The following is a 19,466-nucleotide window of genomic DNA, read 5'->3' on the forward strand; positions in this document are numbered from 1 at the left end:
TAGGCATAGCTACATTTCTAAATGATATTGCTTCATGGAGACAGAGCTTATGGCCTCTTATGACCTTGAGGAACCAGGCGAGCTTATGAATAAGAGGAAGAAAAGTGAATCCTTGTTTCTAGCATCAAACTTCACTGCATTTCACAAAGGCAGATGAAATATTTCCTTTTTTTGAAATCCGAAATTCTTCCTGGCCTTGGTGGTTGTGGATGAAATGCTAGCACCACATCCCAGAGGGTAGGTGAGACTTCAAGAGATTGGAAGACTTCTGGAATCTGGGCATCAACCTGACTCCATGTCTCTGCAGTCCTTTCCCCTCAATATCTCATGTCATGCATTCTTTAAGGAAAGGGGAAATAACAGATGCAATTCAGCTGGTAATAACCTCAAATTATGTCATTATTTCTCCATTTCACAGAAGGGAAAGTAGAGTTGAGATAAAGTGACCTCTTCAAATCTCTCTCTCTCTCTCTCCCCCTGTCTGTGTGTTTGTGTGTGTGTGTGTTTGTTTCATGGCTAGATTCTCCCCCATCAATTTACCAGCTTTGGAATACTTTAAATTAAACATTCTGGGCTTCTTTTTCAGAACTGAGCCTCTAGATAATTTCCTTCATTCTACTTGGTTGTATAAAATGAATGGCTTTACTCTCTTGGCCTGAGACTAATTTTAGAGATGTGTCTCCTAAGGAAACAATAATTTGTTTTGCTAGGGTAAAACAGATTTGTTGCAACAAGTAATAACATTGGCAAAGCCTTGGATTATTTCTGGGAAAGACAGGAGCTGCTGTGGGGACCTTCTCAGCATAACGAATGTTGTCTGATGTAGAGATGGGTCACTGTTTGTGTCAGGAAGAAAAATTAAAGGACTTAAACAAGCTGATGTGGAGGTGGTACCCAGAAGGTAGGAGAAAGTGTGAACAAAAGGTGGGGAAATTGGAAATCTGAAGTGTGAAAATAAAGGTAGAAAATGAAGCAGCATCAGAAGCAACTGAATTTTCAGACTGGCTTTCACTTTAAGCCAATAAAAACAACAACAGCAACAACAATAATTTGCTTGAATAATTATTATTGGTTTAAAGTGAAAACCAGTCTGAAAATTCAGCTGCTTCTGAGCCAGAGTAGAGAGGCATGATTTTCGCACACACACCCTGCCGGGCCTGCGCCCTTAGTTGGGACCAATCTAGCCAACCCCTAGATATGCCCCTGCTTTCCTCGGCACAAATCTGTTGCTTTTGTTTAGGAGATTATTTAGTCTTTGCCACACACACACACACACACACACACACACACAAAGCTGCATGCGTACACACTCACTCACACATATTCCTCACTAAAAAATGAGTGGGAGATGAATACTTGCAAATAATATACTTCAACTCATTTTTTTAAGTTTTCAGATATGTGGGTGGAATGACTAGGCTGTGGGGGTGGGAAATATTGTTTTAACAGAAGTGTTAAGAGATGTTGATTGGAAAAGCAGAAACTCTCACTGTGTTCCCCAGGCAGACAGAATCCTGGAATTGATGTTTCTGTTTTTTTGTTATTCTTCAGAACTTGAAGATGGTCATGAATGTTTGGACTGCACAGGCAAATGTTACATAATAGAACATGTTTTCAGTTTTCATTTAGCTTAAAACAAGAATAAGCCCACTAGCTAGAATGGGACTAATACAAACCAAGTGCATTCAAGATGTTAGTGACTTGTCTTTTCCAGCTTCTCATGCTGTGGGCTTCTGCTTCCAGGGCTTAACCCTTTGTCCTCAGATCGAAGCCTTCTTCAAAAGAATCTATTTGGCACCAGCTGGCATCACCTCTTCGTATGTGGTTGGTCCTCTCTCCACCCCTCCTGCTGCCCTTACTAACTCTATTGTGGCAATTCATAGATGGTCTGACGTATTTTCAAAGTGTTGTATCCAACACTACTGTTCCGCTCACACAGCAGAATTCTGTTTGTGCAATTGAACTTCCCCCTCCTGTCCCCTGCAGTCCTATGCACATGCTCAGAATCTGCACCAGAGAGTTGGGGGACCCGCCGGAGTGGGTCTTGTGGGAGCATGGGGGAAACACTATTGCACATCTGGACTTCTGCTTGTGCAGTCTCGAATGCAACCCAAAGACTATGAGGTTCAGATTTGCTCATTCCCACTTCCACAGGCATTTGGAATGTTTGTGACAACAAAGAAAATGCCAGTTTATGAGCATGGCAGAAAACCCAGGAAACTGGTTTGTCGTGACCATGGATGCCCCAGGAACAGGACTGAAACCTGGAGGTCTAAAAAGCTGTTGGCAAAATGGCTTTCAAAGAGCCCCGCGCTGAGATTTGGCTCTGCGAACCTGTTCCCAACATGAAACAGGCATGCACAGCCAAACTGAGCAGGATTTAACCCCTGCCCATCAGCTGATGAGCTGGAGTTAAATCCTACTGCTTTGGCTGCATGCATGATTTACCAGAAAGGGAAGAGAATCAACTGCTACCAGCCTGCTAGCCACTGAGGTCACCCACCCTTGGAGTGAAATCAGCTGATTGGCAGGTGGGTGTGGTTTCTTTAAAAATGACCTTACAAGCCAAATTTGACCCCCTGTCAGGCCAAGAGGTTGAAGGTTCCTCACTCCTGATTTAGACAAGTGACTGATCACATGCCACAATAATGCATTTATATTGGTGCCTCTATTACTATAGATTTGCGTCTGGTGAATTCACATGAGCAGTTCACCTGGTGATTATCAGATGATAAGCTTTCATTGAGTTGTGTAAGCTTCTCTTTCAATACTGTACTGTTCATAAACAGTATCATAAAGAGATTCTCTCCATTGTCATTCACAAATGACGTTTCTTCCCATGCTCCTCAATACTTTGCACATAAAACACATGGCTATATAAATCCAAACTCAGGAGCTTTTTATATGTAAATGTCACTCACCGGTTCAACCTCTTTTCTTCTTGCCAAGTGATATTTGATAGGATGTTGTTTTTAACTCCCTTTTACACATATTGTGCATATTTCCTTTTGTTACCTATGCTTTCTTCATGGTATTAAAGGAAAACAGCGAAGATGTCGAAATTGGATTCTTTTCAGACCCAACACAACCCTTTGTGGATTATCAGCTTCTGTTGACCCTTTTGGTTATCACCAAGGCAACTCAAACAGACACTGAAATTCTGTCCTATTTTTTGCTTCCTGTGTCTTGCTTCAGAATCTTATTTCTTTCAAACCTAAACGCTTTAGGCTGTTTTAAGTTGAAATCAATTTAGAAATGTAATAATGTCTACCAAGAAAAAAAAAATCACTGCATTGTCTCAGATTTCTTACAAAACGTTAAGAGTTTATTGTGAAATAAGTGAAGGGGGATTTATTTTATTTTATTTTTTATGCAACAGATTAATCCAGAGTCTTGAGTCATATATTTCCCCTGGATTAACTGACACATTCAATGAAATATTGCAAACATCCATCAGATCAAACTAATTTAATTTAATCAGTCTGGAATATTGTGCATTGGTTGAAATCATGAATTTATTTAGGTGGTGAAGGGCAAGTCCCTTACCCTCCTATGTGCAGTATGGGGATACGAAAAGAGTCCTTCTATCAAAGGAACAGTGTTGGGGGAAGGGAACCTTTGCATCTAATTCATGCTATATGCTAAAGCCGCATAGGCTGTCCTTAACAGCAGTGTGTTGACTTCCCACCTTGGGACCCTGCAGTTGGCAATAACTGCTGTCCGTTTATCTTGAGTATGGTAGTAGAGAATGTGGTGGCAGAGCAGTTGCAACAGTTCTTAAAGGGTACGGACTCCGGGTTCAGCCGTGATTTTGAGACTGAATTAGCTTTGGCTAATAGATCACCTGCATTGAGAAAATGCAGAGCAGGGGGCTGTGAGTCTGCTCTTGCTTCTTATTCTGTTGGCAGCTTTTAATACCGTTGAGCAAGGTATCCTCCTAAGACGTGCTTTGTGGGTTGAGTCTCAGAGGCACTGTTTTATACCAGTTAGAAATTAGAACAATTCAGGGGTATTAAAAAGTAATACATAATTACTGCACAGGGGACCCTCAGTGGTAGGGTTGGTCATCCACTGATAATGTTTATAGACTGTTCACATTTTGGAATCCCCAAAACATATTTTGGGGAGAAGGCCTAGCTGCCTGACCAAATAAATATTGATTCAGTTTGGAAAAAGTATCTTGGGGGTGTGGGTGGGAGTAGGCTCCCATAGGCAGCAAAGTGTGCCAGCAACCATGCTTTTCAAATGGACCCCTAGAAATTTGGACTACAAAACAGATTCTTTGTTTGGTTGGAGAAATGCAGCCTATTCAGATAAATTTTAATACTTATTGCCTGGAAGATGGTATAAAACACCTGCCACATATTTATTTTTTTTGTCCTATCTGCTATGAAAGCTAAAATTACTGTGTAGAATAATAAAAGGATATAGCTATTACTATGCATTAGTAGGCTATTTTCCATTTTTGTATGCAATGATTAAATACCCTGGATTATAACACGGTAACAGAAAGCCTCTTGATACCGTACCCATTCTGCGTCACTGATGGGATGAGTGGCTAGACCATCCGTAATCACTTTCAAAGGTCCCAACCCTATGAGAGATTCAAGGTCCTTTGTATACCTTGTTGAATCATACAGTTGTTTTCCTAAAGGTTTTGTGGACACAGACTTCTTCTTTAAAAAAAATTACATTTCTTTTCTTTTTCCCCTCACAGAAAGAAATGACAGAAAGGATTTGCCATTAAGATCATTCGGACATCATTTGAACGGACATACTGTCCTCATGAGGGCCTCACACGGTGATCTGAACGACTACTGCTGGGAATATGAGGAACTTTGTGTTCCAGGGACTGAAACGTTTGGAGATAGTGGACCCCAGTACGTCCAGTAGACATATGGACCCAATAACATTGTGTTCCTGTCTCTTCTACTCTGCCCTAGTGGCTGTAGCTGTGTGTCATTTTGTTTTCATTTTGTCCTCCAGAGACCCACCTCCTCCTAAGTTGTTTCACACTTTTTTGAAGCGCAAAGGGGGAAATAACCTGAGAATTCCTCCGCCGAGACCCGAAGAAAAATGATGAATGTATTCCACACAGAAGACTACTTTCATCCCCTTTAGTCTATCAAAGTGAAGAAAGTTCACAAGCAACATGCCCTGCCTTGTACTGTATTGGGGGAAAATGGTTCACTATCACCCTACCCTCCTCCATTATTATTTTTAATGAGCTACTGATTATTCCTCTCTCTATATGCTTTCGTCAGGAGAACCAGAGATGCTAGGAAGATACCAGACCACTAGGAATGCTGGATTGGAAGAACATTTCCCCCCAGTAAGATGTCATTTGTAGAAAATAATATTAGTATTAGAACAGAGTGGAATGAAGCAACTATTTGCTTCAGTTTTTCCTCAGCTTGCAGAGCATCCACACAACAGCCCACATGCAAATATTTGCAGTCCTGTACATCAAAAACAGAAGGCAGGAGCATCTCAGTAAGGTGCCAGCAGAACACATCTCTTCAGGTTTCACACGTAAATGAGCCACTGTGTGTGCTGAGGGGAAAACACAAGCCCTATGAAGACTGATACCAATCCCAGAAATGGAATCAGTGCCATAAAACAATCAACAGTTGCTAAAGAGAATTGAAGTTATGGAGCATGCAGATCTTGTCCTTTTGAGGAACTTTGATGCATTTTTTTTAACTATAGAAAATACAGACGCTTTAGAAGGAGTCAAATTAATGGTTCCTCTAGCCCAAGACTCCCTACCCCATCTGGTGGTGACTCAACAGCTATTTATGATACTTTAGCTGCAACCCTAAACGCACTTTCTAGAAGATAGCCCCCCTTGAACACAGGGGGCATTATTTCTGAATAAGCATGTATAGAGCTGTGCTATTTAACTGGAGGTGCCAAGAATTGAACCTGGGATTTTCCTACATTCAAAATGTGTGGTCTACCACTGAGCCATGAGTCTTCCTTCCCCATAAAACCCAGTGATCATTTCCCCATTGACTGCTACTCTCTTCCTTTGAGAAGGGAGGGAACAATATTTTTTCTTTACTTTTTTCCTTAAGTGACCTGAGCCACATGCATCGATGAGTTTTATTAGTCAAGATTTTATACTTTCTACAACAATATTTATATCTTGGGTTGTCCTACTTTTTCTGTCAGTGAAGTTTAAAGTATTAAAATTGCACAGATTTTTTTTTGAACTGACAGCACTTATTTGTGACATTTAAAATTCTTATGCTATATTTTCTCCAGGTAAGCAAGCAGATAAAGAAAATCATTACTTATTTGTGTCATGAAAAACCTGTATCTTATATGTGTCTTCTCCCAATAAGAAAAGAAAGAGATGCAAGGAGATAAAGACCAATGCATACAAGTGCTACCACAATAATTTCTGCTAAGAAAAGAAAAACTAAAGTGTTAGATGTTCTTATTCATATTTCTTTTTTCTTTTTCTTTTTTTAACCATTAAATTTTTATTGATATTAATATTATACCTATATACATATAAACCTATACAAAATCCAACATAAAGATTGCACATAATATGACAAATCCATAAATCCTAAGTATAATTCTAGGCTCTGCCGAGCCTTGGACTCCCCTCCCCTCCTTTGGTAAGACTCTAATAAATTCTGTCAACACGTATTTTGTCTCTTCTAAGAAATAACCCATTACTGTTGAAGTTGTTCCAGTCCCGCCAGTGTCTTTTATAATTTGATTCCAATGTACGTCCCATATTTAACCCAATTGTCATGAAATTTCTGTTCATCTTGATCTCTTATTCTTCCCGTTATTCTAGCAAGCTCGGCATAGTTTGTCAATTTGACCTGCCAATCGCTTATGTTTGGTATAACCTCCGTTTTCCAATTTTGCGCTAACATGATTCTTGCGGCTGTAGTAGCATATAGGAATAGTTCATAATTCATATTTCTTTGGTATTTTCCCTTGCTTTAATTTTTTCAACAGCTTCACCACCCAAAGGTCATTGTCAGCTTTTTTGTCGACCGCATTTCAGCCTTCCTTCTTTCACAAGAGCGTTGAGATGCTTAAAAATATTTGTGCTGAAACTGACATAACCCGATTGGCCTAGTGATAATGTGGTTTGAGTTATTTGTTGTGCAACCCTTCAACATGCTTTCGGCAGACATGTTCTGAAGCAATCATAAATCTTCTGTTCTCTAGGGATTCACTGATCCTCGCTAAGGATTCTTGATAAGCCACCCAAAATGGCATCATGGGTTTCTCTTGACAATGTCATTTCCCATAGACAGGGATTGTTATTCTTTTTCAGCCTGAAGGTGTTATTAGTATGATGGCATTACTGGAAATCAGCCACTTCACCAAGGGCCACAAGACAGTGGAGGGTGTGCCAAACATATATTACGTGTGTATGCATGTGCCCTCACCACATATACAGAACATATTTAGATTACAAAGAAATACGCTCACCAGGCACCATTCACTTTCTCTCTCAAATGCTGAGAAAGGTATTTCAGTAAGACAGAGCTTACCACCACCAACTGCAGCACTGTGGTGAGGAGGGGGACACTCTTTTTCCCTACAGCAAGAAGTGAGATGCTTTCCAACAGTGCCTCTTCCTGACCTTTCAAAGGCACCTCTTCTTCCTCTTGCATGCCTAATATATGGTTGCTCAGGAAACAGGAAGGACCACTCCTTTGGAAGATACCCACTTGGCTGGGGCATTAGTGGGCAATTTGAGGGCGCTTGGCAGGTCTGAGCCAGCCTATAGGCTGTGGACTTGCCACACCTGTTGAAATCTGAGTTGATCAGTGGTTTGTTTCAAACAGGGAAATTGTTAATACAGAGTTTGCTGCAACACATACACAACCCACCAACTCTTCTCCCAATTAACAGATACTTATTACAGGAAGAGGACACGGGTGGCACTGTGGTCTAAACCTAGGGCTTGCTGATCAGAAGGTAGGCAGTTCGAATCCCTGCAATGGGGTGAGCTCCTGTTACTCGGTCCCTGCTCCTGCAAATCTAGCAGTTTGAAAGCACGTCAAAGTGAAGTAGATAAATAGGTACCGCTCCAGCGGGAAGGTAAACGGCGTTTCCGTGTGCTGCTCTGGTTCGCCAGAAGCGGCTTAGTCATGCTGGCCACATGACCTGGAAGCTGTACGCCGGCTCCCTTGGCCAGTAAAGTGAGATGAGTGCCACAACCCCAGAGTCGTCCGCTACTGGACCTAACAGTCGGGGTCCCTTTACCTTTATTACAGGAAGAGAATCACTCTCGCTTGCTTGCTCTTTCTCTAGTAGGGTCACAAAAGAAATATGAAATGAAAAAAGCTCCTCAAAGTAGAAAACACTCCATGTTGCTTCTCTGACCTTCAGAGAAACAGCTCTGATCATTCTCAGAACTAACACATGCTTCTGATGGACTGATGCTACTACAGTGGACTGTTTTTTAAACAGTCCTGACTCTTCCCATACCTGCTAAAGTAGCTGTGCTGGACAGGCCTCCAAAGAACAGCTAGAGTAAGAGTTTTCCTACTGGGCTTGACTTTCTGGCAGCCCAGTCAGTCATATGGCTTTTTCTGCTTAGAGACACTTGGAAGGAACCTCTTTGTCTTAGTATACTTTGGGATTAGGATTGGCTGTGAAGAGAGCTGATTGACCAGAGAACAGAAGATTGACAGAAATGTTTGCAGAACTTCTCTGAGCTCAAATAGAATTATAAAATGTGTGTGGCACAATAAATAGTGTGTAGCTTTGAGATTTTGTGGGGGATTTTAAAAAACATTTCTTGTCATGACTATGCCCTAGTGGACCAGCCTCCATTGATTGTATCTGCCCTGTTGTTTCTTGTGGAATAGTGTGGTTTGATGTGTTTTACCCAAAACCACCTTCAATCCAAGTTAGGGAAAAGAATGACCTAACTGCATTTTAAGCCAGCAATGTGTAGACAACAACAGTGTTGTGTGAGTGTGTTTTACAGAACCCTGACTTTAACCGTTAGTGTTTTATGACCTAGTTACAGCAATCCAAAGGTATTCACATTGGATGAACTAAACTACTAGACCTGGGTGTTGCTGTAGGAGGACAATTCTGATTCATTATAAACAAGGTAGATTACCTGACTTCCTGGTTTTTCCAGCTCTACCATTCCATAAGTCAGTTTATCAATGTCAGTGGGAGAAAAGCGAAATGCTTTTTTTGAAAACGTATCATACTTTCCCTTGGTACAGACATGTTTCAGCATAATTGACTCAGCCCTTAACTCAAAATGTGTCATCCTAAATTGCATTGGACGTCTATGGTTATATTGATTGGGAACCATTTTTCCCTATTCATGTTCTATGCCTTCCCACTGAGACTTTGTTTATGAGGCTTGGATGCTGATACGATCATTTTTCTTGCACCATTTATCAGCAACTACAGATAATATAGTGTTATTAATTTCTGTGTGTATCTTGACAGAAGTGCTTTGATGCAAAGGGGAAAGCTGACATGTAGATTTTAAGCAAGGAAGCTTCTATTTGAGCAACTGGAAAAGTTCTGACTTGGTTTGTAGGTCTCCATAGAAACATCACCCACACACCCTGACCACAACTACAATTCCCATTATCTCTGACACTTGGGTATGCTGACTGGGATTGATGGGAGTCAGACCCCCAGCAACATTTGGAGAACCACAGGCTCCCTATCCCTGCAACAGGTAGCATGAATAGAAGATAAAAAGAATCTGCTTGTAGATTGCTGGATGATTTGAAGTAGATGAGCAAGGGATCTGGACTCCCAGTGGTCTAGTAACAGCAGCAACAAAATACTCTTTAGCCTGCAATGTAGGCTGTTAGACTCTCCTATCTATAGCAACTCAGATGTAGGCCGTTCCAGTGTTTGTCTCATGAAAGTAATTGGCTCTAGCCACTAAGCTACCCGATTTTCCAGGTGACCCCACTCCCTATTTTGTGATGGGTGACTCTCCCATTAGTAGACGTTGGGGTTCTTGGAAAAACCCAAAGTAGATTCCCCAAAGCCTGAAATCTGCCCACACCTAGCCTATATGATTCCTTGTGTCTCTCTCATTCTTTGACACCAGCAGAACTTATTTGGGACTATACATTATATAACCATATACATAACCATATATTTCTATTTTTGTCCCAATAAATTCCTGTGTCTGAGAAACGTTTTTCTGTACCTTGTCTTCTAAAGCTCCGAATGCTTCCTCCTTCCGAATTTTCTTATCTAACTGCATGCCACTCCATTCATAAAGCTAGGTAAGAGTCTGGGAGTGAGCACATTCTGTTGTTTGCAGGATGTGCTTACACAACAGACCCTGCTTCACATTTTTTTGTGCTTCCACTCCTGCCTCAGCATCATCCACTTCCCGTTTAACTTCCTCTCTTCTGCCTTTAACCAGGTCACTTTAGCAACACCCCACCTTTGTCCACACCCTTCTTCAAATAAAAAAGGGCAATTGCCACTTTCTCTCTGGTGGAGTCAGTTGGAAATGTTTTAGGGAGAAATGCGCTATTGCAGGTTGGGGAGCTCTATGCTGAGTGGGGAAAACACTGTTGCACAGGTCAAATCACGGCAGAAGACTGCCTTAGAGTGTTTTCTGCTAAACTCTGCATATGAAGCTTTACGCCGCACCTTTCAAAAAACTTTCAGCGTTCATTTAGGCTGGCTCCGAATCATGTGTTTCTGTTTCTTTGCAATTTCTTGAGCGCTTTCACCCTCTGGCATCACCACACCTGGATAATACTGTAAATAACAGTGTCAGTTTAAGCAGCCAATTTAAAACCTGGGCCACCATATGCAATGAATGTATGGAACTTAAGTAGCACTGCTTTGTGCCTTTAGTCTTTTGGATACACAATACAACAACTTGAGACTTGCAGAAGGTTCCTTTTAGACTGCAGGTGACTGGTTGTGGACAGCATTAAGCACTATTTCCCTATTACTACTTTTTCTAATGTGTTATATTAAGATCGCAATAAGGAAATGTTTTTAACATCAGAACTATGCTAGATTAATGCCGCAAAATATAAAATCAGTCTAAAGTTTCTTAATACTGTAATTCTTGGAATCAGCTTTTGAGCATTTGTGTGTACATGTACACACATGCGTCTGATAGTGGCTGTTCATGGCTAAAATGGAGTGGTTACACGGATGGCTTTTGGAAAATACTGCAGACCTTTTCAGAAAGTTTGCCCAGGACCAGTCCATGAGGTAAAGAACAATCAATCCTCAGAGAGGTCTGACTTGCTCTGATCTGGCTGAATAATGGTCACAATCCATAAAACTATGGCTCATTTTTGCCCATGGACGAGATACCTTAGAATGGCCAGGCATCCTCCTGCACAGTTAGGCTGCTTCTACCTCTCCTCCTCACCATTAAGGGATTCCAGAGCAGATTTGTGGGGAGGGGAATGGGGAAAGGGGAAAGGGAACTCTTGTGCAATTTATGGGTTATAGCCAACTAAGTTCTTTTCAGATTAGACCCATTGAAATCAATGGACCTAAGTGAGTCAATGCCATTTATTTCACTGTGCTTCCTTGAGTAGAGCTAATGTTGGGTGCAACCTTACATCTTTTCTTGGCGTTAGTTGCAATGAAACAAGAGGCACATTCTTGCTTCCTCCTTAGGTAAACACTCATGATGGACTTCAGATTTCCTTCGTAATATGAGGATTTAAGTCAATAGAGCTAGTGAGATCATAGCTCACCAAGGATCATAACACAGGCTTGGATTTCCTCCTTTTTTAAAAAAGTTTAAAAAACCCCACATTGATTGGAAAGCCACTTTAGAATTGGTTACTGCCTTCAGCAAAGCCAGCTGTCTTTGTGTCAAATAAAGTAAGAACACATATAGTATCAAGCGATTTATTACACAGGATCTTGACACTAGAGTCACAAGTCTGTCGATTACATTTCTTCCTCTTTAGTTCATAGTAGCTATTTCTGGAAGTGATCTGGAAGTGATCACATACACCCTGCTGGAAGAGATGCTATCTTTCCTTGGATCAAGACAGGCTTTGGGTCATTTTCCAAGAGTGATACGTGTGTATATTTCAGAGAGTGAATTGAAAAAAAGGAATTCTACAGCAGTCAGGGGTTGTGACACAGCAAACAAAGTTGAAGACAGCATACCAGTCTTATTTCTAGTCAAATTAGAGGGAGCTTATTTATAAACCCCTTACTCCTAACTGGAATCAAGTTACATCTGGCTAAGCTGGATGGTTATTCCTTTCCCAGGTGCTCTGGGAAAGCTGACACAGTGAGTAAGCACTTGCTGCAGGTCCTTGGGATGTGATGCTTTTCCAGTGAAGATACCCTTGTATATTATTTCACTACAGTAAGTTCAAAGTTATTGTTATTAGGAGGAGATAAATGGGCAGAATATGCTCTGTGGTTACAGGGCTTGCCAAAAGAGAGGAATGGGTTATAACAAGATGAAATGCAGGATTCAAATTTGGAATCTTTGGTGTGGACTGTACTATTAAGAAGAGGGAAACATCTAGTGAATGTGAACTATTAGGCTTTCATACAAGCAGAATGAAGGAAAAGAAATTATTTTAGAAATGATAATTTCCAAACGGATAATTAATGATAATTAGTTGACTAACCTCACTTGTAGATATTGTAAATGTTCAATATTGTACATGCAGGAATTGGCAAGTGGATAGCTGGTGGTTAAGGATAATACGTTTTTTTTAAAAAACACTATTGTAATATAAGGTTAATTGTAAGGGATGGAATGTGAATTAGAAATAACTAGGGCAGCAACAAGAAGAACCTTCGGACATATCAAGAATGGAACATGGGAAAACACTTTCTGGGAAATTTGTATTAAATTTGTTTTAATGTGGCTGATTTGGTAAAAAATTGGAAAAATCAATAAAAATGATTCAGAATTTTTGGTGCCAGGATATCCATTTTGCTTCCTCACATGATCCAGAATGAAGCCTAGCACTAGGTAAGCTGGCTTCAAATCAGGAGAGAATCACAGTCTCCTACAGTAATAAATAACACTGTTAAATCCCAAACAAACAAGAGGTCCTGTGAGGTTTAATATACCATGGGCTTTTTCTTGGTACAACCTCCTAGCCTTGATTGCTTAACTCCACTCAAGCACTTGGCTGGGTTAGTCTGCTATCACTATTACTTAATTGTGGTCAGAAACAAAATGGATGCAACTGTGTCATGGGCATAGCCAGGATTTATGTTGGGGACGGGGACAGAACCTAAAAAAGGGTATTTTTATTTATTTCCTTAATGGGGGGCAGCTGCCCCCTGTCCCCACCAGGCTATGCTCATATTTTGATGTACTGATTTGTTGCCTTTTCTTGGACAGCATTTAGATGCACACAGGTTTCCCTCTAGGCATCAAGGTAAAAGTCAGTCGACTGGCACTTAGGGGAAGAGGTAGGGAAGGAGGGGATGTTAACAGTTTGTCTCAAGGTCTCTCCTGCTGGAAGTCAAGAAAATTTCAACTATCCTTGAGTAAAGCATGACAAACTGTAGCATCAGAGTCATAGCTGTCAAGCGTCCCTTATTTGGAGGGACAGTCCCTTATCCCAGTGCCATGTCCCGCTGCTGTCCCTTATTGATGGATGTCTCTTAAATTTCCCGGGTTTCAAAGGAAGCAGCTCCTCTTCCTCCCTCCCTGCCGGCCAGGGAGGAGGGAAGCTCCAACTGTGTTGCTTGGCTCCCCGGCCCGCCCCCATCCGGCCTCCTATCACCAGCCTTGGCCCCCGAGAACCCCTCCCCGCCGGGACTGGTGGGAGCCTCCACCACCATCTTCCTCGCGGCTGCCGAACTGGGCGTCTCTGCCTAGGGCCTCTCCTCTGCTCGTCACCACCGCTCCCGCTAGGCCATACTGTGGCTGTGCCGCCGGAGGACCCGAATGAGATGGGCATGGTCTATGAATTGTTGAGAAGCCTTGAGAGGAGAGTGAGGGCAACCATAGAGAAAGTAGTTCAGAGAGAGGAGGAGGCAGAGGCACGGGCAGGTGTTCCAAGGGCTACAAGGGAAGGACCGCAGGCGCTTCTCCCATAGATTTGTAGTGGTAGACTAGCATAGATGGTCTGATCTGTGGTTTACTTCGGGCACTATTCCCCACCCTCCTCCCGCCCCACCTGATCGAATTGAGAGCTGCAGATGGAGCACGAGAGAAAAGATACAGAACTGCAGCAGCATCTTCGTAGCTTGGACTTCATTTTGCGTGAAAAGTGGTTGCTGCTTGTAGTTATTTAATTGCAGTGTTTCATTGGCTGGTGTCTTGAGCAGCAACCTCTGGAAACAAAGGGCTAAAAACCGGCGCTGCTCTCCAAAATTATCTGGTCCCTTTTAACTGGTTGTCTAAAATCCCTTATTTTGGCTGCTGGTCCCTTATTTTCAAATCTGTAAGTTGACAGCTATGATCAGAGTCTCGCTTTGAAAGAAAGTACAATAACATATCCACCCAAGTAAAGTCCTTCCAATAACAAAAACTTGCAGTGTATATTTCACTGTTTATTCAGATCAAGGCTTAACCTGTTAGCATCCTGACCGCCCCCCCTAAGTTGCAGTAGCACAAAGTGTTACATTACATTACATCCCACTCTGCTAGTTGTTAGTCTTGCCCACTGGAAAACAAAAATTGCTTATAGGGAGACTTGGTTGAAGACAAAATTTCCTGAGGACAAAAACCAATAGTGAAAACTTCCATTTGCATGATAGGCTGGTAGGCAGCTGAAATCCTGGAGCCCCTTGCTGATTTTCTTCTTCTTCCTGGCTTGCAAATCTCTAAGAAATCAATGTGTTATGCAATGTATCAACCTTGATTAAGTGAATCAAGAAGAGAAGAGAAAGTAAGCAGGGAGGTGAAGAAATTTTCAAAATGCAAGCTGTCAGCAATATGAAAACGAAACGTTGCTGAGGGGCATACATATAGCACATATTGCTTTTTGGAGGGGGAAAAAGTAGCATGAGCATGGTATGATAAATTTTCAAGGGTGAGGTTGTGGGTGTAAAAGTTTGTGGTCTTGACTCATAACTGGAATGGATGTCATTTCACATCTAAGATAATCACATTTTCAAAGGTAGGATCATAGAACTTGACATATACTCCGAGTCCTGTAGTGCTTTCATGCTCTTTATAGCAGCTTGGAAAACAGTGATTGAATTGCCCCCCAAACCTCAGGCTTTTATATACATTATTTACACAATGAGTCCCGTCTGATTGGCTGAGTCTGCTTCCCTCCTGGAGCCTGATTGGTCTTTTCCTGCAGGCCAATCAGTTGTTGCATTCTACAACCCTACCAGCCTAATAGGCTGATTAACTTCCTCCTGGAGCCTGATTGGTCTTTTCCTGCAAGCCAATCCGTTGTTGCATTTTAGGATCCTACTTGCCTATTATTCTAGAAACCAAGCTTAGTACATAACAGAACTGTAGAGTTGGAAGGTACCACAAGGGTCACAGAGTTCAACTCTGGCCTGTAATGCAATGCAATACCTCATGGTCCCAACTTTTGCCATGCTCTGTTCCGTTACTCTTTGCAATGGGTTTACGGTACCTTAATTAAGCTCATGGCTTGCTCAAGAGACAATTCCTAGACCATTTGCACTGGCCTTCTTAGCCACACCCCAGATGCCCAAATCCCCTGATTTAGGCGGTTTCTGGATACTTCTGCACGGGTATGGTTTTTGTCATGACAATTAAGCATAGCCTTTGAACTAATTTTTAGCTCTCCCATGACTTCACAGGCCAGAGCTTGAGCAGTAAGCGGGGATCCAAATTTGGGTGCGTGGGATCAGTGTTTATGTATAACATCTTTTGGACTATGAATAACCAACTGCCGAAGCCGGGTTACTGGCATCCCCGCTGCCATGGAGAGCTCGCCTGCTCTCCCAACGCAACGCAGCCTTCCTATTGCGTCTGCCATCCGGAATCGAGAGAGAAAAAACCCCACACAATAAAAGGGAGCCAGCCCATTTCGGAATGTTTTGCGCATGTGCACAGACTTCTCCCCACCCGGCCTTCCCTTGCGCGCGTGCGCTGTTTCCTCCCGCGACCGGCAGGGCATTCCTTGGGCATGCGCTGGCCCGGCCTTTTAAAGTCTTTAACCCTTGAGGGGCGGCAGCTGGCCGGCGAGCTTCTCCGCGCTCCCTCGCTTTCCCTTCCTCCCCGTGGCTAAGCGGGAGCCCCGTCCGACGGGGCGGGAGAGGGCCGCGGCGTGGCAAGCGCGGAGGCGGGCGGAGCGGGGAAGCGCTCGCTTCGGAGGAGCGGCCGGCGCCGGCGGAGGGAAGGCTGCTGGGGGGAAGCCTTTCCCTCGGGGGGCGTCCCAGCTTCTGAGCCCGAAGGGATGGGTGAGTTAAGAGCCGCTCGTTATTGGTGGAGAAAAGGAACTCTTCACATGCTCAGAGGCGTTCTGCAGTGATGCTCCTGTGTCTTGGGGATTTCACCTGAGCTCTGCCAGAAAGTACTTTCTGGACCTCCCCGGGGATGAGCGTGGGAAACAGGGTGGGCGCAGGGATAGGGACGGTCCATAGAGCAGATGGTTGTTTTCTTTCTTTCTTCCAGGAATGGGGAAAGTGGGAGGGGAGGCGTCCTCCCTGATGAGGAGATACGTAAAGTGGCACAACAAATAGGAGGAGTAATTGGATAGAATAGAGGTGCTCCTTTCCCCTCCTCCTTCTCACCATGTTGGTTTTGTGGTTAGCAGTGCACTCCACGTCCCCAGTTTCCTTTTGGAGTGGTAGAATGTATGACTTCCCTATATGAGTTGTAAGTTAATGCAGGAGCTGGAAGGTCTTTCGAACTCGAGGCATCAGGAAGACAAGTCATTTCCAACTTGTCAAACTCACAATGAGATTTGAGGTTCGGTTTTGTAGGCGGCTGTTAGTGTGCCTGCGCTAAGCTGAATAATACTAGATAAGGTACAAGGAGATAAAAGAGTATCTATTTAGTGGACTAACACATTGAGCTGAGAGATTAAGAAATTTGAGCTTTTTACAGAAACTCTTTCCTAGCCCGCAGAGTCTGCTTTGTAGTGCTCTTCTGGGAGTACAGGAATTTGTCAAGGGTTGTATGTAAGCTTTGTTGCAGCCTAGGGTTGTTGCAGCCTAGGAGCAGAGCTGAAGCACCCTGCACACAGGTATTGGGAGCACTAAGTCATGGTTCCTTTGCCCTCAAAGTTTAGGATGTAAGAATTGCCTCACTGGGTTACATCATGGTCCCTCTAGTTCTGCAATCTGTTGCTTCTGAAATCTTGCCAGGAAAATGTGAAAGTAAGTGTTGGCCTTCCCTGTATATTGCTACAGCTAGCAGCTGTAGATGTGTCCTCTCCTTAGGACAGTGATAGGGAACCTGCAGTACTCCAAATGTTGGACTATAATTCCCATCACGCCAGACCATTTACAATGCTGGTGGGGCTGGTGGAGTCCACAACAACATCTGGAGAGCCACATATTTTCCATCCTGCTCTCATAGGAGTTCACCTGCTCATTTCTCTGAATGGAGACTCTATGAAAATTGGATTCAACAGATCTTGGGGTTTTGTTTTGTTCTTTGAGAAAATAGTCCTGTGGAGATTAACTTCCAATTCACACAATCTCTTTACACAATCATTCAGTGCCTTTGCTGGGGTTATAATTTTTTTCACCTTCCGAATAGTGGTGATGCTGTGCATTCCTATGTTTACATTCAAATGCTGTTTTATACTTCGTATGCATGTATTTATTACTACTACTAATACCAGGCCCTCTGTGTATTTCTTAAACAGAAAAAAATTGCCTGACATGCAATAACATCTCGTCCATTGCCTGAAAATAACGCATCAATTGATGTAGTCAAGGCCCTCCTTTTCTTGTCAATGAAACTACAGTAGACTTTCTTGGAGATAGTTCAGTATATGGTCCTGGAAATGGCACAGCTCCTTGTAGTTGTGCATTTGTTCTGCACTACACACAGGGCCGGATTTAGGTTTGAAGAGGCCCTAAGCTACTGAAGGTAATGGGGCCCTTTATATGTCCAGCTGTCCTTTGTCAACAACAAATTGCCACTGTTTTTTGTGTTGATTATATGGTATATGGTAATTTATGGACCTAATAGGTACCTAAAGCCATTTGCACATAACAAAATATGTATTTTATCAAAGTAATTGATATAGAAATGAGCAAACCAGTGATATGGGTGGGGCCCATTACTTACATCATAGGAGCCTACACAACACATAACACTGTTGCTGTATGTAGGTTTTATTTTATTTGTTTTTTATCTTATATTTTGGAAATGTACATCCAGGTGTTTTTTTCTTTCAATTTTTTGGGGCCTCCCAAGAGAGTGGGGCCCTAAGCTATAGCTTGTTTAGCTTATATGTAAATCCAGCACTGACTACATGGCCAACTAATGTTGACAGATATTGTGGGATATTCTTATTTTCTAGGGTGCATACTCGAATCCTTATTTGGGGGCAATGCCTTTTCAAGTACTAAGCTCCATTGAACATAGTGGGATTTACTTCAGAGTGAACATGCACAGGATTATTGATATTGAAGGGCAAAGTATTTGTTTTTGTTTTGAACTTGTGTATCTGTTTGCTGCCTTGGACTCCTTTGGGGAGGAAGGGTGGGATATTTAAATAAATAAATAAATAAATAAATAAATAAATAAATAAATAAGGAAGAACCTTAAAGCATAGTTAAAAAAAAAAAGCTTGTGTTAAAACAGTCCTAATTAATTTCAGAAGGATTGCATAGAAGACTTCTCTTACCCCCAGGACTGGATTTTCTTTTTTTAGGCCTGGGATTTTAATGTGTTTAGAGGGTTAATGGGGACTCAAAGGTAGTATAATGATAAAGTGCTGGGAGTGAAACATATGCTGTGGACATCTTAATGATTCAAGTATAGACCTTATCTTGTATAAATTTGGCTACCTCTATTTGCTCTGTAACAATAAACCAGTTATTTCTGATCTTATGATGCAACCCATCTCATATTTTAAGTCAGTCTTGAGTGGGTTCTGATGAGATCCTGTCAGTGCCTCTCATGAGAGGTTATTACCCTTTGTAGTTTGAACATTTAAATCAGGTAGGTGGCAAGTGTTACTTTAAAATGGCTTGTGGATCGACTTTCAAGTTCTGTGATTGTCACATAAAGAGATGGTGTACAGAACTCTGAGAATCTCAGCAATATTGTGCCTGTTTTGCAGGTCAGGGATAATTTTGCTACTTTCAGTCTTTCCACACATGATGGGTCACAATAATATTTTGGAATGGAAGATCTTCGCTTGTTCTGTTGAGGTAAAATGTGAAGAGCCTCTGATTAATTCTTCATGTTCATGAGCTGTTAATTAATTAATTAAATGTGTATGCTGCACTTCCTCCCAAAGGGAGTCTAGATTTCTTGATACATTCATGTCCAATAATGTATATACTGTATATTTAAAAATAGCTATGATATGGCTTTAGGAGGAGGTTTTGTCTTAAACATGCCGCTG

The 19,466-nt window shown here is 42.1% G+C and overlaps 2 protein-coding genes across 6 annotated transcripts in view; both read left to right on the top strand.

Moving 5' to 3' along the window:
* MOB3C (MOB kinase activator 3C) overlaps nt 1-6,451 on the top strand; it is a 33,439-nt gene extending 26,988 nt beyond the window's left edge. For 2 of the 3 annotated variants that reach the window (XM_053392548.1, XM_053392549.1), the window contains exon 4: nt 4,718-6,379. In XM_053392548.1, coding sequence (XP_053248523.1) covers nt 4,718-4,747 — 30 coding nt within the window. In that variant the 3' untranslated portion in view covers nt 4,748-6,379. Of the gene's footprint in view, nt 1-4,717 lie in introns of all 3 variants that reach the window. The other variant, XM_053392547.1, reaches the window with a different exon arrangement.
* A 5,335-nt stretch (nt 6,452-11,786) lies between these two features.
* MKNK1 (MAPK interacting serine/threonine kinase 1) overlaps nt 11,787-19,466 on the top strand; it is a 43,214-nt gene continuing 35,534 nt past the window's right edge. The window contains exon 1 of one of the 3 annotated variants that reach the window (XM_053392543.1): nt 11,787-12,340. The gene's annotated coding sequence lies outside the window, so the exon portion shown is untranslated. Of the gene's footprint in view, nt 12,341-16,098; nt 16,336-17,823; nt 17,978-19,466 lie in introns of those variants that run through there. The other 2 variants (XM_053392545.1, XM_053392544.1) reach the window with 2 other exon arrangements.

The sequence above is a fragment of the Podarcis raffonei genome, chromosome 6 (assembly GCF_027172205.1).
Source record: "Podarcis raffonei isolate rPodRaf1 chromosome 6, rPodRaf1.pri, whole genome shotgun sequence".
Taxonomy (NCBI): Eukaryota; Metazoa; Chordata; class Lepidosauria; order Squamata; family Lacertidae; genus Podarcis; species Podarcis raffonei.